This window comes from Mobula birostris, chromosome 8, assembly GCF_030028105.1.
Source record: "Mobula birostris isolate sMobBir1 chromosome 8, sMobBir1.hap1, whole genome shotgun sequence".
Classification (NCBI taxonomy): domain Eukaryota; kingdom Metazoa; phylum Chordata; class Chondrichthyes; order Myliobatiformes; family Myliobatidae; genus Mobula; species Mobula birostris.
In genome coordinates, this window is record NC_092377.1 from 11,330,922 (window position 1) to 11,357,100 (window position 26,179).

At 43.6% G+C, this 26,179-nt stretch overlaps 1 protein-coding gene across 6 annotated transcripts in view; it reads right to left on the reverse strand.

The window, feature by feature from the left end:
- The window catches only part of adgrg6 (adhesion G protein-coupled receptor G6), a 181,053-nt gene that overhangs the window by 72,078 nt on the left and 82,796 nt on the right, over positions 1–26,179 (reverse strand). For 2 of the 6 annotated variants that reach the window (XM_072264785.1, XM_072264789.1), the window contains exons 7-11: positions 25,528–25,605; positions 20,521–20,580; positions 18,573–18,632; positions 4,302–4,387; positions 2,355–2,407 (exon numbers count right to left, since the gene is read on the reverse strand). In XM_072264785.1, coding sequence (XP_072120886.1) covers positions 2,355–2,407; positions 4,302–4,387; positions 18,573–18,632; positions 20,521–20,580; positions 25,528–25,605 — 337 coding nt within the window. The remainder of the gene's footprint in view (positions 1–2,354; positions 2,408–4,301; positions 4,388–18,572; positions 18,633–20,520; positions 20,581–25,527; positions 25,606–26,179) is intronic. The other 4 variants (XM_072264787.1, XM_072264786.1, XM_072264788.1 and 1 more) reach the window with 4 other exon arrangements.

Below are 26,179 nucleotides of genomic sequence, written 5' to 3' on the forward strand. Positions count from 1 at the left end.
CAAGTTCTTCAAACAGCAGCATGACAAAACTACTGGAGGAGCAGCACCTCCTATTCTGTCTAGGTAGCCTCCAACCTCAAGACATGAACATGGATTTCTCTAACTTCTGGTAATTTCACCCCCTCCACCTTCTCTCTTCTTCCATTCCCTATTCTGGCTTCCCTCTTACCCCCTTGCTTCTCCTCACCTGCCCATCACCTCCCTCTAGTGCCCCTCCTCCTTCCCTTTCTTCCATGGTCTAAAGACATTTGATGCACCTCTACCAAAAGAGGTGTAAGGTACTTCTTCCCTCTGCTAGACTGCAGATCACTCTTGGGCAAGGTACTCACCCCCTGCCCTCGATCACGGTCACGTGAAGCCATGGGAGCAGGTGGTGGATGGTCGTATGAGCAGCTGGTGCATATCACAAGTTCTGGTTATGCGACCACTGACGCCAGGCAGACAGTTTCTGAACAGTATAGATAATGGCTGGGGTCACCTGTTTTGTAAAGTCACTGGCCAGGAGAATGCAATGGCAAACTACTTTTATAGATAAATTTGCCAAGAACAATCATGGCCATGGAGACCGTGATCAGCCGCATCGTACGACACAGCACATAATGATGGTCATAATGACCCTGGGAAAGAGAAGTCTGACCGCCTGTTCTGTCTACAGCTCTCATCATTTTACAAACTTCCATCATCTGCTCTCTCATCAGCTTTTGCGGATCTAGAGTAAACCATCCATGTCAGCCTACCCTCTCCCGATAGCTAGCAATCTCCAATCCAGGCCACATCCTGGTTGAGCATCTGCACTCGGTTAAGCCCCCACATCCTTCTGGTAATGTGGCAACCAGAACTGCACACAATAAGCAACAGATGCAGGACGAATATCGATAAAAAGAGGACAAAGTATGGAAATGGTTGTATCCGCAAGAGCCACTGTACTGTGGAACACCCTACCTTGCCTGTGAGGCAGCGAGTGTAGATTTGGTGAGAAACAACTGTAAGATTTCTTTGGAAAATCAGCTACCAATCCCCTATCCTGATCCATAATGAAAGGTTAATCTCTTGGATTCAGTTTATTGGAAATTCCCATGAGAAGTTACATTTATCTTCCAGTCTATCAAAGTCATGCCTGCTCTACTCAATCCCCTAACTTTTCTTTATGTCAGTTCCCCAAAGCCATGATTCCATGAATTTTTAGAGTCATAGAGTCATAGAACAACTCAGCATAGTAGAAACATAGTCATAGTCATACTCTATTAATCCCGGGGGAAATTGGTTTTCGTTACAGTTGCTCCATAAATAATAAATAGTAATAGAACCATAAATAGTTAAATAGTAATATGTAAGTTCTGCCAGTAAATTATGAAATAAGTCCAGGACTAGCCTATTGGCTCAGGGTGTCTGACCCTCCAAAGGAGGAGTTGTGAGGTTTGATGGCCACAGGCAGGAATGACTTCCTATGACGCTCTGTGTTGCATCTCGGTGGAATGAGTCTCTGGCTGAATGTACTCCTGTGCCCACCCAGTACATTATGTAGTGGATGGGAGACATTGACCAAGATGGCATACAACTTAGACAGCATCCTCTTTTCAGACACCACCATGAGAGAGTCCAGTTCCATCCCCACAACATCACTGGCCTTACGAATGAGTTTGTTGATTCTGTTGGTGTCTGCTACCCTCAGCCTGCTGCCCCAGCACACAACAGCAAGCATGATAGCACTGGCCACCACAGACTCATAGAACATCCTCAGCATTGTCTGGCAGATGTTAAAGGACCTCAGTCTCCTCAGGAAATAAAGACGGCTCTGACCCTTCTTGTAGACAGCCTCAGTGTTCTTTGACCCGGCGACTTGGCCCATGTGTAGACCATGCTGAAATAATATTCACTGTGGGTGGGAGGGATGAACAGGCCTTGTTTTCCTTTGCTTTGTCACTTCTTGTGTTCTGCCGAGTGTTGTGGGCACACTCTGTTGGTGCCAGATGAGTGGTCACACTTGCACGTCCCTCGGATGTGTTAGTTGTTAACGCAAACTCGCATTTCACTGTATACACCCAAGCTGGCGCGCACTTTCAGTGATTCTGTTGTGGCTATTTTCCTATTAGGGATTTATTGAATGTGCCCATGAGAAGATGAATCTTTGATTATAAATTTATTTTGAACTTTGAATCTGAATAAATTAATTAATCTAAATTCTAAGAATCCTGCCATTTACTGAATCATAATCAGTTTTATTATCACTGACATATATCAAAAAATTTAGTGTTCTGGGGCAGTACATAAAATATACTACAAATTATATCATATATTGCACTACATAAAATATACTCTCTACATATAATCCTCAATGAGATATCCCTCCTCACCTGACAGATACGACGTGCACAGTGTAATTCCAATCCTGAAGTGACCTGGTGAGCTGAAACACAATTGAAGACACTGGGATGAATGAGCGAACCATTAACATTGCAGGATAGAAGCGAGAGTCACTCAAAGGTAAATTTAATTAAATTACAACTTCTCTTCAGATTCCTTACACAGAGCATTCCTTCTCTCTTCTTCCATTCCCCACTCTGGTTCCCCTCTCACATCTTCTCTTCACCTGTTTATCACTTCCCCCCGGTACCCTTCCTCCTTCCCTTTCTCCCATGGTCCACACTCCTCTTCTATCAGATTGCTACTTGTTCAGCTCTCCTAACTCTCACTTCATCCTTCCTCCCACACTCATCCACCTTCCCCCTCACTTGGCTTCACCTATCACTTGCCAGCTTGTACTCCTTCCTCTTCACCATGGTATTATTCTAGCTTTTTAGCCCCTTCCTTTCCCATCCTGATGAAAGGTCCCGGCCCCAAAAGCTGACTCTATCCCTTTGCATAGATACTGCCTGACCTGCTGAGTTCCTCCAGCATTTTGTGTGTATCACTCCAGGATATCTACTTTCCAGGGAAGTTGAATGACAGGGAAGTAGGGAGGGTGACAAGAGAAATCAGAAGTTATGCAACATTTTCAACATAACAATAGGCTTTGTGACTTTTCTGAGGATGTGGAAAGATGGGTTACTAAGTTTGTGGATGGTACAAAGGCTGGAGGTTTATGAACGGTGTAAAATTTGTTGCAGGTTTCAACAGGACATGGATGGAACTCAGCGCTGGGCTGAGAAGTGGCAGATGGAGTTCAATCCTTGATAGGATTGAAAGGCCTCCAAGGAGTGGAGAGGATGTTTCCTATGGTGGGGAGTCTAAGACTAAAGGAACACATTCTCAGAATAGAAGGATGTCCATTTAGAATGAAGATGAGGAAGAATTTCTTCAGCTGGCTTTGGAAGCCGAGTCATTGAGTATATCTAAGGCACAGGTTGATAGATTCCTGATTAGTCAGGGCATGAAGGGATCCAGGCAGAAGGCAGGATATTGGGGCTGAGGGGGAAAATGGAACAGCCATGATGAAATGACGGAGCAGACTTGATGGGCCAAATGACCTAATTTTGCTCCTATATCTTATGGTCTCATGGTCTCAATCTGGAAAAGTATGAAGTGATGAAAAGATGGAAAGACCTTCAGGAGAGATAAAAATAAGAATGAAAGAGTAATGAGAACGTTTACGAGGATGTTACCAGGACTAGAGGACCTGAATTATAAGGAAAGGTTGAATAGTTTAGGGTTTTATTCTCTGCAGTATCGAGTGTAGAGTGAAGATTGAAGGGAGATTTGGTAGAGATATTCAAATTTATGAGGGGTACACATAGGGTAAATACAAGCAGGCTTTTCAACTGAGATTGGGTATGACTACATCTGGAGATAATGGGTTAAGGGTGAAATGTGAAACATTTAAGGGTAACATGAGGAGAAACCTTTTCACTCAGAGAGTGGTGAGAGTGTGGAACGAGCTCCCAGCACAAGTGTCAGGTGTGATTTCGATTTTAACTTTCAAGAGAAGTTTGGATAGGTACATGGATGCGAGGGGTATGGAGGGCTATGGTCCAGGTGCTGGTTGATGGGACAAGTCAGTTTAAATGCTACAGCATGGACTAGAAGGGCTGAAGGGCCTGTTTCTATGCCTTGTCACTAAATGAAGTAAAACAAATCGTGTTCAATGTTCTATGAAAGCCATTTTCTTTGTCCCCCCCCACTTCCCCGCCCCCAATTGTTGATCATGTTCTTTCTTCACTGTCTATTCTTTCCCAGCAGAATGCGGGAGACACAGGCTCCGGCTCTATTGACACTCTGTCTTAACCAAGCAGGCATTGCGAATGAGACTCTGAAGTGCAAGAGAAGGTTAGCTGGCAGGACAACAATGGAAACACTCTACTTACCCATATTAATACATAGTTCTTAAGGTTTTCTGGATCTCTAGTGATCTGAGAGTACAGTGTAAACTGTGTCCTGTAGAACACTCCACCTGTGAGGAGAGAGCAGTGTAGAGTTACACTGTGGATTATCTTCTCAGCCCACAAGAGGCCCTCCCGTCACACTCACACCAGAGTGATGAACGTGGGAACTCTTCTGAGACATATCGATGCAATCAAAAAGAAGGTACGCCAGCGGCTATATTTCGTATGGAGTTTGAGGAGTTTGTGTGTCACCAGAGACTCCAGTAAGCTTCTACCGGTGCACCGTGGAGAGCTTTCTGACCGGTTGCATCGCCATCTGGCATGGAGAGACCACCGTACAAGATCAGAAAAAGCAGCAGAGAGTTTTAAGCTAAGCCGGCTCCGTCATGGGATCCAGCCTCCCCAGCACTGAGGACATCTTCAAAATACTACGACCAGCCTTTCCCACCTATTCCTTATCCCCCTCTGAACTGAGCGTCTCCTTGGCGCAGCTAAGAGTCCGTGCTTCGCGGAACGTCCGGAGGCAACCATTCCCAAACCGGATCAGGATGCAGATTTCCGTTCCTGTGAAGGATGCTCAAGATCCAAGAAATGAGGAGTGAATACGGCTGCGTAACAATTAGCACAACACTATTACAGCTCAGGGCGTCGGAGTTCCGACTTCAATCTCCATGCAGCCTTCTACATCCCTCCCAAGAGTGCATGGGTTTCCTCCGGGTGCTCCAGTTTCTGCACACATTCCAAAGACACATGGGCGAGTAGGTTGTTTGGGAATTGTAAATCGTCCCATGATTAGGCTAGGGTTAAATTGGTGGACTGTTGGACAGGAAGGGCCCGGTCCACGCTATACCTCTAAATAAATAAGATAGCAAAAGACAAATGCTCGGCAGGAAAGTTAAAAAATTTTTCCTTTCTTAAGTCAAAGGATATAAAAAAATATTAACTGCCTTGATCTGCTTTGTTGTAATTTGTATTAGATCAAAGCCTGGAAGCACACTGTGTGTTCTGGCTCTCTCACAGGGTACAGTAATACACATAACTAATCACAATAGTAATGTTCTATTTAAGCGTTGAGCTTGCAGACTTTGAGTGTCCTCTCAGAGTTTGCAAGAAAGAATTGTGCTCTTCAGCATGACGTGCACGAAATCTACACTTTGGAATGACATTAATTAGACTTTCAGTGCCCCTCCTACTCAGGAAACATCTGGGCCCTTGTAGGAAGTCTGTGCCAGATGTGAGGAATAAATTGGTGGAAAAATGGCAGTCTGCACACTCGACACTAGATGGCAATATCTTCATAGCTACCGGGTGCTGGGTTAGTAATGATCAGAGGGATGTGTGTGTTAGTCGATGGTGTGACCGAAGAATATAGAACATAGAACATTACAGCACAGTACAGGCCTGTCGATCCACGATGCTTCGCCAACCTTTTAAACTACTCCAAGATCAATCTAACCCTTCCCTCCCTCATAACCCTCCATGTTTCTCTCATCCATGTGCCTATCTAAGAGTTTCTTAAATATCCCTAAAGTACCTGCCTCTATCACCACCCCTGGCGGTGCATTCACACATTCACCACTCTCTGTGTGGAAAAAATACTACCTCTGACATTTCCCCCTATATTTCCCCAAATCACCTTAAAACTATGTCCCTCGTACTAGAAGAGAGAACAAAGTCATTTTCAAAAATCAAATGCAGATGGGCCCAGATGTAGTCCTGAAGCAGACAGCAGCTGCCAAAGTTCATATCAGTCACGTACTGTAAAATTTCTCTGCAATATCCCCCTCACAATACAGTGGATTCTGGTTAATCAGAAAGAATAAAAACTATATCGATAACATTGCCAGGATTCCCTTCGTATATTTGGAATATGATGCCGTGACTGCTAGACACCATACTGTACTTAGAGTGATCGGTATTTAAATAGTGATAGCTGTGTGTGTTTATATTCACAAAGCCGTGATTTATGCCACTGATAGTTGGCAAGAAATAAGCAGTAAGACAATTCAAACTACTTTTCTCACTGCTGTTTCAAGCATTCAGGCTTGGAGACGCCAGAAATGGCTGCGAGTGAAAATGAAACCATTTCACTACTTCAACAAGATAGAAACTACAAAGAATCTGAACGTATCTTGAATGTTCAAATAAAAATGAAGATTTGGAGGATGCAGTCACTGAAAGCACTGTATGAAGGCTATCCATTCTCTGCACGAAGTGTCTACGTTTGATTTTGTTCATTTACAGTCAGTGAAAAGAATACAGCAGATGAATTCCTCCAGTGATAACTATTAGGAAGTAATACACAGTTTTATAGTACTATTGAGGTATTGGTAGTTATGTAATTTGTTCTGTATTTCATTTAAGTACATACATTGTTACTCAGTTAAACAATAGTTTGCCTTTTTTATATCTTCTAACTATTTCCATGGAACTTTGGCTAAATAGGACAGCTGATTAACTGAGCCAAAATGTGCTGATCCCGATTTATCCCAACTGACCAGAATCCACTGTATTTATTAAACAAATTTTCTCTATCACTCAACTCAAGTCAGAGTTGGTTTACATACCCAATATACTGGACAAACTCAGCAAGTCAGGCAGCATCTATGGAAAAGAGTCAACACTTCGGGACTAGATCCTTCATCAGGCTCTCTTCTCTTCACTTTGCTTTCTCCTAGGACCCTGATTAAGGGTCTTAGCCTGAAACAATGACTGTTTCTTCCTTTCCATAGCTGCTGCCTGACCTGCTGAATTCCTCCAGTAGTTTCAGTGTGTCTTTCCAAGATATCCATTTTCAGAGTTCGTTTGTGATATTTCTTGAATCAAACTACACCTGATGGACTCTGCTGGTTAATTATCGTGCTAAGTTGATTAATTTCGCACTTGTTTGCGAGCATGATCAAAAGCAAAGGCTCGTTGAAGCAATTGGTTCAAATTGCACGAAAGCGACACATTCAACACAACACTGACCCAACAGGAGGAGGCTTGGTGGGCTGAAAGGCTTCATTCTACTTCTGTGCCTTATGATCTTATAAACTAAACCTGTGCTTTTCTCTCTTCTGAGAAGGTCTGCTGATACGCTTTGATTCGGTTGGGCCACCGCACAGGATCGGAAAATGCCGCAGAGGTTTGTAAACTCAATCATCACCTTCATGGGCACTAGTCTCTTCACCAGCTAGGACATCACAGCACCATGGTAGCATAGTGGTTAGCATGATGCTATTACAGTCCACGTGTATTTTCTCTGGGTACTCCACACAGGCCAAAGACATTCCAGCTAGTAGGTTAATTGTTCATTGCAAATGGTCCCATGATTGGGCTAGGGTTAAGACAGGGGTTGTTACATGGTGCAACTCCAAGGACCGGAAGGGCCACGTTGTATCTCTAAAAAAAATTCTTCAAAAGGCAATACCTCAAAAAAGTGGCATCCATCATTAAGGACCCCCATCACCCAGGGCAGACCCTCTTTTCAATGCTACCATCAGGTAGAGGGTACAGGAGACTGAAGACCCTAACTCCACATCTTGGAACAGCTTCTTCCTCTCCACCATCAGGACATTGAACCAACTAACGAGTACGACTTCACTATTTTTGCTCTTTCTTTACACAATTAATTTTCTACTTATACAGCACTGAGAAAAAGTCTTAGCCACAGGTAAAAAAAAAACTCTGTAAAGATGCTTTCAAAAGTAATGAATTTACTATAACGAGCAGTAAACCGTAAAAAACTAAATCAAAGCAATACTTGGCGTGACCACCTTTTGCCTTTAAAACTGCATCAATTCTCTTAGGTACACTGTCATGCAGTTTTAGAAGAAAATATAACTCTCAGGTAATCTCAGACAGCCTCAGTGATGTTGAGGTCAGGGCTCTGTGGAGGACATACCATCTGAAACTATAAAAAAAATCTAGGGTGCCTAAGACTTTTGCACAGTATCGTACATTTCATATTATAATTTATAGCGTATTTTATGCATTATACTGTACTACTGCCTCCAAACAACAAATTTCACAACAGTGATAATAAACTTGATTCTGACTCTGATTCTGGTAAACTGGCTTTAGCTACAGTCAATGAAAACTATAAACAACTCATCTGTCTCTCGGGTCGAACCAGTCACACCCACCTGAGGTTCATTATTCAAAACAGCCACAGTTACAGCCACTGCACTTCCTCCTTCAACACAATCAGCTTGGTCTCCCTTTCTGCAAAACCACCTCCAACCCTGATGGACGGACATTAAATGAAGAATTTTGCTTAGAATGAGCATGTACCTGCTTCTATGACTTCTACTGACAGCTACTTCCATGTACCCTTCACTTACGCGTGGAAAACTTGACCCCCCTCATGTCCCCGTTAAATCTTTCCCTTCTCACTTTAAAATTATATCCTCCAGCTTTGGATTCCCCTACCCTGAGGAGCCATTATGTCATATAGCATTACAGTGCAGAAATAAGCCTTTTGGGCCATCTAGTCCATACTATCCTGGCTTTCTGCCTACTCCCATCGACCTGCACCTGGACCATAGCCCTCCATACCTCTCCCATCCTTGTATTTATCCAAACTTCTCTTAAACATTGCAACTGAGCCCTCATCAACCATTTTTGCTGGCAGCTCATTCTTCACTTTCACCAAACTCTAAGTGAAGAAAATCTTTCTTAGATTCTCCTTTCACCCTTAATCCTTGATCTTTAGTTCTAACCCAAGAGGGAAAGGCCTGTGTGTATTCACCAAATCGAAACCCCATCATAATTTTGTATGCCTCTATAAGATCTCCCCTCATTCTTCCGCTAGAGAGAGTAAAGTCCTAATCTATTCAACGTATTCCTGTAATTCAGGCCCTCAGGTCCTGTCAACATCCTCCTCTGATCCCTATTTCTTAAATGGAAATTAATTGTTGCATATTTTTCCATTAAAAAATAACAACAGAATTGTTCTTGTTATTTGTTTATGTAATAATATGCAGAATTATTTCTGCATGTCTTACAACGGCAGAACCCAAACTCACACGTGGTCGGGGCGGCACGGTAGCGTAGTGGTTAGCACAACGCTTTAGGTTGCCAGCGACTGGGTTGAATTCCCACCACCGCCTGTAAGGAGTTTGTACGTTCCCCCCCATCACCGCGTGTGTTTCCTCCGGGTGCTCCAGTTTCCTCTCACAGTCCGAAGACGTACTGGTCGGTAGGTTAATTGGTCATTGTAAATAGTGCGGTGATTAGGCTAGGACTAAATCAGGGGGTTGCTGGCCAGCACAGCTCGAGGGGCCTGCTCCGTGCTGTATCTCAATGAATGAATGAATTAATTAATCAACACTGCTAAAACTACTTGATGAGCTTTACAAGTGATGGTGTTTAACTAATTTCTAACCTTTAACCAAGCAATCAATTATATCATACACTCTAAATTCTCCTTAATTTACATGTTCAGTCTAACCACGACCAACACCAGTGGACTAGCTACTACAGTGATTTTTGGTGATTTTTTTTTTAACTAGCTAAGACTACAGACTTGGGCAGACATACGGTTAGCGATCAACATTCCCCACAAGCAACTCCTGCCAACCATGCCCTCATAGAGACAGAGCAGGGAGGAGGCTTGGTTGGGGGCAACTGCTGGTTCTGCACTGCTCAGGCCAGAGTCGAAGGTCTCGCTGAATCCTGGGACGTCATGGGGGCGAGCTGGAGGTGATGGAAGCATAGTTGATGAAGAGTTGAACTGAAGATTTGGCGAGGTCTGAGAGCCCTTCAGGAGCCATTCGTTTGTCACTATGCTCATCCTGAGTTCAAAGGCCAACTCACCCATGGAAGGAAGAGCAGGAAAACTCATCAGCAATATGGGCAACAATATTGGCTCTGAGGATCCAACATTCAGCTGGAATGATGTTGAAAACGCTATTTCTCTTATCTGTTCACCTCGCGGCAAAGATTGCAGTTCCAGATTATAAGTGGGTAGCTCTCTAGCATAAATTGTTGAGGTGTGGTCCTTCAGTGTCCTTATGTGCTGCTGATTTGTCGAAGCAGTGCTTAAGATTTGGCTGTCACTTGATGATTGCATCGATCTACTGACCAGTGTAAGTTCAGATTCTGACACTGTAAAAATGTCACTGTATTGCACATGTTTGGGATCTTTTGATAGCAATGGGGTAGAGGTATTGAGAGATGGCACCTGTGGTCCCAAGTGTACTGGTAACAAAGTCATTACCTGAGGACCTCCTGAGCTTTCAGGTAATGCAGGGCTCCTGGAGACTTCCTCCACTTTTCCATCTAGGGATAAAGCCGACCAGGTCATCTGAAGTTCCTTTTGAGCTTCCATTTCCGTTTGGGTAGCTGATATCATAAAGTTCTCTTGGGAGGAAGAACCAGCAATCACACCCAAGTGATTTGCTTGGAAAACACTCCAGTTTTCCTGGAATGGTCCTGGAACTGTCAGTGAAAAGCCTGGAAAGTCAGTTACGTTTATAGTTCCATGGGATGAATACATTCTCAAGATTGGAATGTGATCCAATTTGGAAAGATGGTCAGAGTGAAGCAAATTTGTATGTCCTCTTCTTATGTTTTCATTGACATCCAAAGACTGGAACAAGACTGTTGCCTCTGGTCTCTGGTCTAAGTGTGCAGTCCACGAGCTCCAAACACCTGCCACTGAAGCAAGCAGTGAAGGCTTGAGGCTACCAAACACTGCTGAGGAGTCATTCCTCGGTGGAAGACCATTAGAATCATTCTTAATTTGAAAAGTGTCAAAGGTTAAAGGGTTCTTCTCTGAATGAGGAGTGTCAGAGATGAAGGATTCGTTCCTTGGATTTCCAATGTCAGAAGTTAATGATTCATTTCCTGAAGAATAAATGTCAAAAGCTGAGATTTCATTTCCTGGATGTGGTGTGTCAGAGGTTATAGAATCATTCCCTTGATACAGAATGTTGGAAGTTAAGTATACATTCCCTGGATTTGGAGTGTTGGAAGTTAAAGATTCATTCTTTGGATGCGGATTATTGGAAGTGAAGGATTTGTTCTCTGGATATTGAATGTTGGAGGTGAAGACTTTGCTCGCTAAAGCTGGAGTGTTCAACATTAAGGACTCATTCCCAGGATCTGGACTCACAGAGGTTAAGGATTTAATCTCCACATCAGAAGTACCAGAGGGTAAGATGGACGAGCTGTGCAAGGAAATCCATGCATTTTTGGTCAACCATCCAGTATTTTTGTCCATCATCATCTCCCATATGTTTTCTGTCACAATAGGTTCAGTGAAAATACTTTGTGTGTTATGCAGTGTGATAGGAGTCAGCGAGACTTGGCTGAAGTCTTCATCTACAAACAGTTTGCTGAGAGGAAGGAGGGAAGGTCTGGCTTCAATCATAGACTGACTCCACTGACTGTCCTTAACTGGTGAAGCATTTTCCAGTTGCAATTCCAAGGCTCTTGTTGCTACTGATGCCTGACTCTGTTGGTCACTTGTTCTTAAATCTAGCTGTGTTACTGTGGTGCTGACCTCAACCGACTGCACTATCAGAGAATTGGAGAAATGGACACTGTACTCAGCAGATCCCAGTGACAATTTCTCTGAGTCGGACTGCAGTTGAGTGAGATCCACACGGAATTCAGAGTTGGTAAGACTCGGAGAAATATCCAAGGAACTATCTGGAATTGCAGAATGATTTACCATGTCCAACATTGTCAGGGGTGTAGAAACAAACATCAAAGTATTGGCATGGTTCATTTTGCTGTGCAGCCCACCTGATGTGGGGGAAAGGTCCTTGTCCACATTTTTGACCGAACCGGGAGTGCCATACATCTGGCTTCTTTCCAAAAACTGTCCTGAAAGCAGTGTGAACTCTTGAGATTTCCTTAATTGATTTGCTATCTGTTCAGTGTTAATAAGCAGCCTTTGTGTTGATGCCATAGGTTCTTGGTCCTTGGTTGTGAGGTGGAGAAAGTCGGCCACTTGAATTAGCGGAGTGTCATTGACACCATTCTGGCGCCTTTCCAAAGGAGGGCTAAAGATGATGGAAGGAAATTGCCCCGGATCAAGCAAAGAATTTGCCCAACCTGTCCAGGGACTATTCTCCTCTGGTGAGGCAGTGCTAGAAGACTTGGTACTAGAAGGCTCAATAGAGAACTTGGGTCCAAGGGAGTCTATTGAGGACTCAACATTGCCATGCAGAGATTGTGTTGAAGTTTCTTTGATGAACAGATCCCCTAGGGTATTCAATGGATTTATCAGCTGCATCATATTACTGGTGGGAGGCCAGAATGAGCCAAATAGGAAATGCCCAGGAGATGCAATGCTGTCTGCACTTACTTCTGGTAGAGACCTCGTTGGAGTGGGATTAATTGGATGGTATAGTACCAGGAAGGGTGCTTGTGTTTGTATCTCACATATGTTTAACTCATCAGATGACCTTTGGCCAGAATTGCGTTGGTTAGATGATAGTACAGAAGTATTAGTTGTCTTTAAACTCAACGTTTCCATCCTAGCAAGTCTGGTGATGGCCTCATGGGTTTCAGGAGCAGGAACCATTATCTCAACAGTGTTTTCTGTAACATTAACTGGTGAGTTCTTGCTGGCAAACTTCAAGTCCCAGAACTGCCTCCCCACTTGTGTTAACCTAGTGAGGAATTCAGAAGTCAGTGCAGATGTATTGGCACTCTGATTGGTTGTAATGTTACCTCCAGAAAAGTTGGGAAGGAAACTTGGAGGAAGATGTTTCATTGCAGTGACATTACTAGCTGCCTTCTTTGAAGCATTTGACTCCTTGGTTACACGTGAGTTCTTGGTGACGGTCTTGATGAAGACAATCGAGGCATCATGCACATGCGGGAATATTGGCTTCAAAGGGCTGGGTCTGGGTCTCAGGGGGATCCTCAGTGGAGTGGAGATGATCCCCAGCGGGTTTCTGATCCTCCGCGATCTCTGCTCCAACTGCCAATTTGACCCCTGACAGCACTCATTTGGCAGAACCTGGAACCTCTGCAAATCTAGTTTGTTAAAACTTCCAGCTGTTAGTGGAAAAACCGTTATTAATTCATCATGTTAACCTTCATTCTGAATTTTAGTACACATTGATGTATCTTGAGAACTACCTTCACTTCCTCCCAGACTATAAAGCGGGGACTGAAACCCAAAACCAACCAGATAAGAGGAGAGACAGGGTGGGTTTGACAGGAATTAATAAATTGGTTTATTATTGTCATATGTACGAAGGTGCAGGGAAAAATTTTGTTTTTCATGTCATCCATAGAGATCATTTCATCAGCTTGGCACTCTGAGTTGATACATGGGAAATCAAGAATAGAAGAACAAAGTTTAACAGCTACAGAGAGAGTGCAGTTCAGGTAGACAATAAGGTGTTAGGCCACAACAAAGTAGACTGTGGGGTCAAGGGTCATTCTCATTGTACAGGGAAACTGTTCAATGGTCTGATGACAATGGGATAGAAGCTGTCCTTGAGCCTGATAGTCCATGCTTTCAGGCTCTATTATCTTCTACACAATGGGAGAGAGGAAAAGAGGGAATGTCTGGGGTAGGTGGGGTATTTGATTACGTTGGCTGTTTTACTGAGCCAGTGAGAAGTGTAGACAGAGTCCATGGAGGGGAAGCTGATTTCCGTGATGTGCTGAGCTACGGCCACAACTCTCTGCAGTTTCTTGCGGTCGGGGTGGGGGGGGGTGGGGGGGCGGCAAAGCAGTCACATACTAAATCATGGTGCATCCAGATAGGATGCTTTCTGTGGTGATTTGATAAAAGTTGGTGAGGGTCAAAGGTGATATGTTGAATTTCTTTAGCCTCCTGAGGAAGTAAAGGTGTTTTCTTGGTCATGGTGGGAAGATGAATCAAATGAATAGGAAGGATCTATTCCCTTTAGATTAGATTATGAGGACACTCAGTCCTCGTTTATTGTCATTTAGCAGTTAATGATCTGTATTTAAATCAGAAGATTAGAAGGAAGGGAGTTCCAAAGAGCAGTAGGAGTCTGGAAGTCATAGGTCAAAAGTGTGGTGTAGGTAGAGACTGTTTCTCCATTAAAGATTGAGATCAGTGCTATGCCAAACCTGTGTATAGCCTGGCTTCCAGACAGGAATCCAGCCAAACCCGGGTAACCGTGTCCAGCAGTACAAGAGTCTATTAAACGCTTCCCAGGCATGTTGTTTAAGAAAGAAGTGTGAGTGGTATTGAACTGGAATTGGTGTTGGTTTGTTATTGAGACGTGTACCGAGATACAGTGAGAAACCGCAAGATCGTAACTAGGTACATGTTATCGTAGTAAGGGACTGTTCAGATGTCTTATGACAGTAGGGTAGTAAGCTGTCCTTGAGCGTGATAGTACGTGTGTTCAGGCTTTTGTATCTTCTACCCGATGGGAGAGCAAACAAGAGAGAACGTCCAGGGTAGGTGGGGTCTTTGACTATGATGGCTGCTTTACTGAGGCGTGCTGTATGTAATGGTATAATGAACATAGAGAAAAGAAAGTCCCATTTATACTGACTGTGCACACATTACCAATAAAGTATACTTTTGAACAAAAATATTATTTCTGGCTCAGGCGGTTTCATACATGGAATTGAGAGGTCAATTTGGGCTGTATTAAAGTCTTCTATTTACTTCATCCCAGTTTCTGGAGAAAGCTAACTTCATCCTCTCTCATATGCTGATGCAGCTTATCCTCAGACAGCCTGACAAGTCAACAGCGTGCCTCCTCCCCTGTGGTCTAAGGTTCAAGGCCAATACCACGAAACTGAAAACAAATGTTGATCCATCTCGCAGATCAAGCACATTCCCAATTGAAATTCCTATGTGAAAACTCTCCAAATCCACAAAAATGATAACCATTAAGGGGCAAGTAATTAACCTATAATTTCAGGGTTGAAAAGTTCCTTGATTAGAAATGTTTCTCTTTCCACAGAACCCTCCTGGGCTAAATATTTCCCTTTTATTTTTCTTATTCAAGGTTCCTCCAACTATGGATTCTAAAAAGCTGAGATCGAGTGGAGATGGAGACGATGTTTCCATTAGTAAGAGTATCTAAGATCCAACAACACTGCCTCAGAATAAAATCCCATCCCTTGAAAACTGAGGAATTTCTTTAGCCAGAGGGTAGTGAATCTGTGGAATTCATTGCCACAGACGGCTGTGAGGCCAAGTCATTGAGTATCACGGCTTGTCATATGAAGAGTGTCAGTTTGCTCTGGGCTGGCAGTCACTAGAATTCAGAAGAATGAAGGGTGACCTAATTAAAATCTATTGAATTGTGAAAGGCCTTGGTAGAGTGGATGTAGAGAGGATGCTTCCTATGGTGGGAGAGTGTAAGACGAGAGGACACAGCCTCACAACAGAGGGGCATCCTTTTAGAATGGAGATGAGGAGGATATTCTTTAGCCAGAGAGCGGAGAATCTGAGGAATTCCTTGCCACAGGCAGCTGCAGAGGCCAAGTCTGTATTTATATTTCAGGCAGAGGTTGATAGGTTCTTGGTTGATCAGGGCATGTTGGGATTGGGGTGGGGGGTGTAGGCAGGAGATTGGAGATTGGAGCAGAAAGAAAAAATGGATCAGCCATGATGAAATGGCAGAGCAGACTCAATGGACCAAATGGCCTAAACAACTCCTATATCTTATGGTCCTATATTTAAAGCAGAGGTTGATAGGATCTATACTATTCTGGTGGGGGGGATTAATGGTTGTGGAGAGAATGAGATGGAAAAATGGTCATGATTGAATGGCAGAGATACAGTAAATTGATGGGCCAGATGGCCTAATTGTGCACCTCTATTTTATGGTCTAATTAGAATCCACACCAGAACATGAGGATCAGCCAGCTGAGGTCCCATCAATAGATAACCCCTTAGGAGAACATCATGCTCAACTCAAGTGATTGATGGCTACTATGGAAATGTACTTTTTGATGTACTATTGGTCAGGCAGCAGAGAAGCAAAGAGTGGGAACTTAAACATGAACACTCTTGTTGTGGCCCATTGTATCTTGGACATCTGTAGATTGTCATCCCTCCTGATATTAGTAGGATGGCTCACTGGTTATCTCTCAAGCCCATATGCATGGTCACAATTACACATTGCTGGAAGATGAACAACAAGATGAGGAGGCTAAGGGATTGAGTGCAGCAATTATGTCACTGCTTGTGGTTGTCCTCTTTACGGGATCTGAGAAGTATCTCAAGGGAAATAGCCAGCCTGATGAAGATGACCTACCCAGTAAGACTAGCACAACGTAAGATGGTGCCTCCACCATCCGATCCACCACCATCGTCACCATCAGTCCCAACGCTCACCCTCACAAGCACCAGCACTTCTAGACATATAATGGATCACATCCCACCTGCTTAAAGGGAAACAATTCCTGGAAAATGGAGGTTATATCAAAAGTTTTGTTTTTGATTAGAATGGGAGATAAGGTGGACAGTTTCCAACCTGCTGACCAGAAGTAACAACACAATTTTTTTCCGATGAAACTCTACGTCATACCAGTTGCAGTACCTTCTAGTTAGGTGGTGCTGCCTGTCTCAATTTCCGTGCTTGCGCTCTTTACGGGGCTAAATGATGACCTAATGGCTCCCAGAGGCTACAATGTGTTGAGTTGTGTCGCTGACTTGGCGACATCAGCCACCCACCAACTGCGCCCAAGCTAATGGAGAGTATCACCATCACCTTCTCCCGACCTTCACTGTCAGCGCCATTGCACGATGTGCTTTGGGAGACTGTGCTGTTTGGCTGCCTTGGTTAACGCAAGAGAACTGAAATTACACTCTTGGCCCAGCAGGTTGTCTGTGCAGAAATGTGGTCCTTAATAGTAACTGAGACATCAGTACAAGTGGCCCGAGGTGGAGCCTATGTTGCACTCCAGAGCAAAAAGCAATAGAACTGCCAGTAAGTGCAGCTTTAATGCTAGTGAACAGGTAATCCATCTGTAATCTTTTCAATAATCTGTAACGCTCAGATATGCTGCTTATTTGTCTACTGAAAAGAAGGGGTATTCTCCACCAATCCAGCGGATCCCAATGATAAGGCAACAAACACAAAATGCTGGAGGAACTCAGCAGGTCAGGCAGCATCTATGGAGTGATATATACAGTCAATGCTTTAGGCCAAGACCCTTCATCAGAACTGGAAAGGAAAAGGGGCGGAAGGCAGTATGAGGAGGAGGGAGGGAGGGAGGGAGGGGAAGAGTACAAGCAGGTGGGTGATTGGTGAGACCAGGTGGAGGGCAAGCTGAGTGGGTGGGGGAAGGGGAGATTAATTAAGAAACCAGGAGGTGATAAGTGGAAGAGGTAAAGGGCTGAAGAAGAAGGAATCTGATAGAAGAAGATAGTGGCCCGTAGGAGAAAAGTAAAGAGGAGGACACTGAGAGGGCGGTGATGGGCAGGTGAGGAGAAGAGAAGGGGTGAGAGTAGAGCCAGAATGCTGAATACAGTATAAGAAAAGAGAAGAGAGAGGGAGGAGAAATGTTCATGCCTTTAGGTTGTCTGACCTCCTCAGCCCCCATCTTCTTCTTCTGGCCTCCTCCCCCTTCCTTTCCAACCATGGAGAAGGGTCTCGGCTCAAAACATCCAACAGTTTATTCCCATACAGAGATGATGCCTGACCTGCTCAGTTCCTCCAGCATTTTGTGTGTGTTGCTCTGGATTTTCGGCACCTGCAGAATCTCTCGTCACAAATAAGGCAGCCTTTTTGGTCAGTTCCCAACAGTAGGCTAAAGCACTCCAGGGCCAGGCTGGTATTCGCGGTCAGGAATGTTGCAGCCCCCCTCAGTGGCAGACATGTACCTCCCTGAATGTTTCAGAATTAATTTTAAATTTCTCTCATTTGTTCTTCGAGCTCTCAATGGTCTGGGACCAAAGTACATCAAAGAATCACTTTTGTTTTGTAATCCTGCTCAAGCTCTCACGTCTTCTTCCGCCGGCCCCTTAAGTTTAAACAGTCTCCGTCAAAAGATAATTGGCAGGTCAGCTTTTTCGAACTACGCTCCTAAACTATGGAATTCAATACCTAAAACAGTAAGGGATGCAGACTCAGTTGACACTCTTAAACGCCAAATCAAAACCTACTTATTTAACTTTGCTATTAACTAAAATGTTTTGTCTTTTATTTTCATGTTTGCACTTTATCCCATTGTAAAGCAATTTGAACTTCATCGGTATGAAAAGCGCTTTATAAATAAGTTCTTATTAATACTACATACCACCCCATCCACCCACCATCCTATCTATGAAGACATTATTGGACTGAGCATCCAGTGACTTACTTGACTCTGTGCTCTCCCGAGGTCCATGCGTGGTGACTTCAGTGCGTGGAGCACCTGTGCCTTTGTGACGTAATCAAATGCAAGATATTGATCACACAGCTGAATGAACTTCAAAGCGGTCTGAGTGCTACTCACTACTCCTCTGAAGGGGAGAACTTCCCTCGGTGAGCCACCTGGGAATTCTCAGAAAATCCACTCAAGGTGCCATAGTAAAGGATTTCCTAAACTGGAATCTTCTCCAGTCCCCCACTGGAAGAAAATGTGCTTGCTGCAACAGGGAGAGACCTTGAAGCCCTTGTGTTGGCTTCTTGGGAGACTTTAAGAAAGAGAGATCAATGGTCTTGTGGCACAGATTGTAGAGAGAGACAACTTCTCCTTAGTGCAAGATCTCATGGGTAGAATTATGGAGACTGCAGCCCTCCGTATTTCCTTCCTCTTGTGATCCGTGTATGACACCCTTCCTTCGTCATTACATCTGTACACATGGGGGATGAGGGAGGACCTGAACTATAAGCTCGTGGTCAAAAGGGGACACTGGCTCATATACTGGCCGGGTGTTAAACAGCTCTAACTCAAGGACGGCATAGATGGCGCCATGATAAGGTGCTTCTGGCTCTTGCTGACACACTGGAGCGAGAGAGATGCAAGAAGAGGACGGCTGGCACAGATTTGAGGAAGGCCATCACCTTCATCAAAGAGGGAGCCAGGACTTACAACCAAAGCCCAATCTGCAGCTAACGGCCAGGTCCTGGGAGATGAGAGTTGATATGGGAAGGAGGCTGCAGTTCCCGGATGTGGTGCACACAAACCTATGCCCGGACGTTGTACTGTGGTCAACTGAAGACAGGAAAATAATTCTGGTTGAGCTGACTGCGCCGTGGGAGGAGGGATGGGAAGAGGCCCACCAGAGAAAGGCCTTGAAGTACCAGCCCTTAGTGCAGGAGTGTAAAGACAAGGGATGGCAGGCGTGGTTGTTCCCTGTGGAGATCGGCTGCAGAGGTTTCCCAGCCAAATCAGCATGGCAGTTGTTGTCAGCTCTGGGCCTGGACAAAAGGAGCAAAAAAACAAGCAGCTCGTAGGATGGGGGAAGAGGCAAAACGAGCCTCTTATTGGATTTTGAGTGGGCCAGAGGAGGGGAGCTGGAAGCCAGGAGCAGACGGGCAGTGATTTGGCCACCACTGCCGGCCCACCAACTGGAGAGTGTCGTGGTTAAGGGTCGAAACACTCGGTGAAGGTTGGGAACCACCTGATGACATCTGCTTCTGGCTGAAGGCTACGGTTACCTTATAAGGTAACTGGAGAATGCACCCTAACAGGTGTATGTAACAAGTAACAAGTAATCAATCTTCTGAAATCCAGAAAATTCTGAGTTCTGAAGTGCAACTGGCCCCAAAGATTTCGGATAAGGGATTGTGGACGTGTATTCGAGGTCAGGAGTGTTGCAGCCCCCCTCAGTGGCAGACATGTACCTCCCTGAATGTTTCAGAATTAATTTTAAATTTCTCTCACTTGTTCTTCGAGCTCTCAATGGTCTGTGACCAAAGTACATCAAAGAATCACTTTTGTTTTATAATCCTGCTCAAGCTCTCACGTCTTCTTCCGCCGGCCCCTTAAGTTTAAACAGTCTCCGTCAAAAGATAATTGGCAGGTCAGCTTTTTTGAACTACGCTCCTAAACTATGGAATTCAATATCTAAAACAGTAAGGGATGCAGACTCAGTTGACACTCTTAAACGCCAAATCAAAACCTACTTATTTAACTTTGCTATTAACTAAAATGTTTTGTCTTTTATTTTCATGTTTGCACTTTATCCCATTGTAAAGCAATTTGAACTTCATCGGTATGAAAAGCGCTTTATAAATAAGTTCTTATTAATACTACATACCACCCCATCCACCCACCATCCTATCTATGAAGACATTATTGGACTGAGCATCCAGTGACTTACTCGACTCTGTGCTCTCCCGAGGTCCATGCGTGGTGACTTCAGTGCGTGGAGTACCTGTGCCTTTGTGACGTAATCAAATGCAAGATATTGATCACACAGCTGAATGAACTTCAAAGCGGTCTGAGTGCTACTCACTACTCCTCTGAAGGGGAGAACTTCCCTCGGTGAGCCACCTGGGAATTCTCAGAAAATCCACTCAAGGTGCCATAGTAAAGGATTTCCTAAACTGGAATCTTCTCCATTCCCCCACTGGAAGAAAATGTGCTTGCTGCAACAGGGAGAGACTCTGAAGCCCTTGTGTTGGCTTCTTGAGAGACTTTAAGAAAGAGAGATCAATGGTCTTGTGGCACAGATTGTAGAGAGAGACAACTTCTCCTTAGATAGGGCATAGATTAGCACATGGAATTATGACATTGTAGCCATTAGTGAAACGTGGTTGCAGGAGGAGCAGGACTGGCAGATCAATGTTTCAGAGTGCCATTGTTTTAGATGTGATAGAGCGGGATGGATTAAAGGAGGAGGGATGGATGACATTACTAGTCAGAACATAAGAACATAAGAAATGGGAGCAGGAGTAGGCCACCTGCCCCATCAAGCCTTCTCCGCCATTCAATAAGATCATGGCTGATCTGGCCATGAACTCATCTCCACCTACCTGCCTTTTCTCCATAACCCTTAATTTCCCTTCTATGCAAAAATCTATCCAACCTTGTCTTAGATATATTCACTGAGGTAGCCTTCGCTGCTTCATTGGGCAGAGAATTCCACAGATTCACCACTCTCCGGGAAAAGTTCCTCAAGGAAAATGTCACAGCAGTACTCAGTCAAGATAGACTGGAGAACTCGTCTAGTGAGTACACGGATGGAACTGAAGCACAAAGTGGGGATGACCACATTCAGGGGATGATATTATAGACCACCCAACAGTCAGCGGGATTCAGTGGAGCAAATTTTTAGAGAGATCGCAGATTGTTGCAAGAAACATAAGATAGTGACAATAGCTGATTTTATTCTCCACATACTGACTGAGAATCCCATAATGTAAAAGGACTAGACATTCAAATTCATTCTCTTGAAATCAATTAGCAACCTGAATCCAATCTACCTGCATGTTAAAATCTCCCATGACTATCATAACATTGCCCTTCTGACATGCCTTTTCCACTGGCCATTGTAATCTTTGGTCCACATCCTAGCTACTTGTTTGGAGGCCTGTATATAACTGCAACCAGGGTCTTTTAACCCTTGCAGCTTCTTAATTCAACTCACAAGGTTAAAATATCTTCCGGTCCTATGTCACATCTTTCTACTGATTTGATGCCACTCTTTACCAGCAGAGATCTGGATGATAATGTGGTAAACTGAATCAGTAACTTTGAATATGACACCAAGATTGGGAGTGTAGTGGACAGCAAGGAAGACTATCAAAGCAAGCTGTGGGATCTGGACCGGCTGAAAAAATGGGCTAAAAAATGGCAGATGGAATTTAATGCTGCCAACTATGAGGTGTTGTGCTTTGGAAGGACAAACCGGGATAGGACTTACAAAGTGAACAGTAGGCCACCGAGGAATGTGGTAGAACAAAGGGATCTGGGTACACAGATCCATAATTCCTTGAAAGTGGTCTCATAGATAGATAGGGTAAAGAAAGCTTTGGTACATTGGCCTTCATAAATCATAGTATTGAGTACAGGAATCGGGATGTTATGTTGAGGTTGTATAAGATGTTGGTGAGACCTAATTTAGAGTATTGTGTACAGTTTTGGTCACCTACCTACAGGAAAGATGTCAATAAGATTGACAGAGTGCAGAGAAAAGTTATGAGGATTTTGCCAGGACTGGAGGCAGAAGTTATTAGGAAATGGTGAATTGGTTTGGACATTATTTCCTGGAAAGTAGAATATTGAGGGGAGATTTAATAGAGTTAGAGAAAATTATGAGGGGTATAGATAGGGTAAATGTATGTAGGCTTTTTCCACTGAGGCTGGATGAGACAAACTAACGGGCATAGAGTACGGAAAAAGGTAAAATGTTTTAAGGCGAACGGAGGGGTGGGTGTGGAATTTCTTCACTCGGAGGAAGGTGAGAGGGTGAACGAGCTGCCAGCAGAAGTGGTAGATGTGGGTTTGACTTCAACATCTAAGAAAAACTTGGATAGGTACATGGATGGGAGGACTATGGAGAGCTATGGTCCTGATGCAGGTCACTGGGACAAGGCAGATTGATAGTTTAGCATGAACTAGGTAGGCTGAAGGGCCTGTTTTTGTGTTGAGGTGTTCTATGATTCTTTGACCCTATAGTGCCAAAAGAGTGATGATGATTTAGGCAGAGTGTTGGCAGATGGGATTTAACCTCAATTAGTGCAAGGGGATTAATTTTGGGAAGCTAATTGGGCAATTTTGTTATACAGTAAATAGGGCCACATATTTTGTGCCCCTTATCCAAAAAGGATGTTTTGGCATTGGAGATGGTCCAGGGAAGGTTCACAAGAATGATCCCAGGAATGCAAGAGCAAAGCATATGAGGGGCGATTGATGGCTCCGAGCCTGTACTCACTGCAGTTTCAAAGAATGATCGGGTATCTCATTGAAACCTACCAAATATTGTAGAGCACCACAGTAGCGTAGCAGTTAGTGCAACGCTATTGCAGCTCAGGGCATCAGAGTTCAAACCCAGCACCCTCTGCAAGGAGTCTGTACGTCCTCCCTGTGCAGTGCAGGGGTTTTCCACGGGGTGCTCCAGTTTCCTCCCACAGCCCAAAGACGTATAAGGTAGGTTAATCGGTCATTGTAAATTGTTCCATGATTGAGTTAGGGGTAATTGTGGCTGTGGCTGTATCCCTAAATAAATAAATAGATAGATAGATAGATAGATAGTTAGATAGTGAAAGGGCTAGACAGATAGACATAGAGACAATGTTTCCTAGAGTGGGGGAGTCTATGACCAGAGAGCACAGTCACAGAATGCAAGGACGTCCCTTTAGAACAGAGAGGAGGAGGATTTTCTTATGGTAGAGAGTGGTCAATCTGTGGAACGCATTGCCAGAGATGGCAGTGGAGGCCAAGTCATTGGGTATCTTTAAAGTTTTTTGATTAGTAAGGGTGTCTCAGGTTATGTGCAGAAGGTAGAAGAATGGGGTTGAAAAAGAAAATAAATCAGCCGTGATTGAATGATGGAGCAGACTCAATGGACCAAATAGCCTAATTCTGCTCCAGAGTCTTATGGTCTTATGAATAGAACTGTATGCAATGAGTGAATCATGTAATATATCGTTCATAATCTAGCATTCAGCACAGTGCACCATGCCACCATTACTTAATATAAAGTCGAGATGGTTGACTGTCCATTGCATCTTTAAAGCTGCTGAGTTTCACGGTTTTTAGTGTAGAGCAGCTCACAGCATACTCCAGCATCAATATGCTGTTTGTGAACAGATTACCCATTCCCATGTCATATGCTATAATGTGGATCCAGTGTATCGTGCACCAGGTCTTAAATTATAATGAATAGGTATAGAGCAACTTTACACAAAGCAGAAGCATAATTAAAATGTACACCATATGGGATAGTAATGCTCTGAACAGACACGGATGTTCTGCGGAGGAAGTTTGAAAGATGAAAATTGTGTGAATCGATGGGTGAATGATTGTTCTCAACCACGTTTTCTACACTGTGATTGGTCAGATGTTACACACACACTTCACGCTTGTAACTTTCTTTAAACTCCGTTATAATCCAGGTTTTACATCATGACATACTACCCCTAGGGTAGCAGGTTAAATCGGTGGTGAAGAGGGCAAATACAATCACAAACAAGACAAAATCTGCAGATGCTGGAAATCCAAGCAACACACACAAAATGCTGGAGGAACTCAGCAGGCCAGGCGGCATCTGTGGAAAAGAGTACAGTCCACGTTTCGGGCCGAAACTTTTCAACAGAACAAATGCAATGCTGGCATTCATTTAGAAAGGACTGGATTATAAAAGCAAGGATGTAACCCTGATCACAAACAAGAGAAAATCTGCAGATGCTGGGAATCCGAGCAACGCACACAAAATACTGGAGAAACCCAGCAGGACAGGCAGCATCAGTGGAAAAAAAGTACAGTCGACATTTTGGGCCAAAACCCTTCGCAGATGCTTCATAAGGCAGTGGTTGGAGTTCATGGAGTATTGTGAGCAGTTTTGGGCTCCTTATCTAAGAAAAGATGTGATGGCATTGGACAGGGTCCTGTACTCGCTGGAGCTTAGAGGAATGACAGGGTACCACAATGAAACCTGTTGGATATTGAAAGGCCTAGACTGAGTGGATGTAGAGGAGATGTTTCTTATAGTTGAGGAGTCTAGGACCAGAGGGAACAGCCTCAGAATAGAGGGGCATCCCCTTGCAACAGAGATGAGGAGGAATTTCTTTCGCCAGAGAGTGGTGAGTCTGTGAGATTCATGGTGACAGACCGCTGTGGAGGTGAAGTCATTGTGTATGTTTAAAGCAGAGGTTGATTGGCTCTTGGTTTTTAATAGTATCAGAGGTAATGTGGAGAAGGCGAATAATAAATCTCACTCAATGGGTTGAATGGTCTAATTCTGCTCCTATGTCTTATGTCTTACATGCTACAGTATTAAGTAAAAATGAATGTATTCTAACACGCTATAACAATCTATTGCAAAATATTTAACACTATATTTAGTTGCATTCATGTTCTGTATACAATACAAAATTCTAAAATGTATTATCACTAAACTAATACTTTTCTGAAATTTAAACTATAATAAGCCATCCTGGTAAAAAAAGTTACAAGGTTACAAAACATGAAAGTTACAAATCATACTTATATTTACACATATAATTCTTCTTTATCAGTAAAAGTGATTACCCCCTGAAACTATCTCACACTGTAATTGCAATAGGGGAGCTGGTGGGAGATTGCTGGCACACTGCCAAGCCTTCATACCCGCTGCCTCCGTTATAGCAAATTATATTAAAAATTAAAGGTACATTTGTCTTACCATTAGGCGAGGGGTCGACACTGTTAGTGGTGTGGATGTTAGTGGTGGGGGTGTTGTAGTTAGCTGGTGAGGTGGTTGCTAATAAGACAAGGAAAAGCAGGCAAGGTAACGTCATTACATTGTATACTGGTTAGTCATTACATACAGTTATCGAACACAGCATATAAACCATACGTTGTTACAATGAATAATTCCCTGAGTATTTTTCAATTTTGCTGTTTATCTATGACGGGAAAAGTGATAGGTACCTCATCTCTAGATAACTTTTCCCTCTTTTTGTACTACTTATTATTTCTTATTGTAATTTATAATGTTTTATGAATGTATTGCAATATAGTACTGCAGCACAACAACATATTTCACAACGTATTCTGCATCACGACCTGCTATAGAAACATTAATGCCTCTAAATGGAAAATCCTACAAAATCGAATGGATTCAGCTCAGTACATCACAGGTAAAGCCCTCCCAACCATTAAAATGGTGTTGTGGGATCCATCAGCAGATATCCCCACCACCCAGGTTATGCCCTTTTCTCGCTACTGCCATCAAGTAGAAGGTACAAGAGCCTCAGGACTTGCACCACCAGGTTTAAGAACAGTTATCGCCCCACAACCATCAAGGGAATAATTGCACTCACTTGCCCATACAT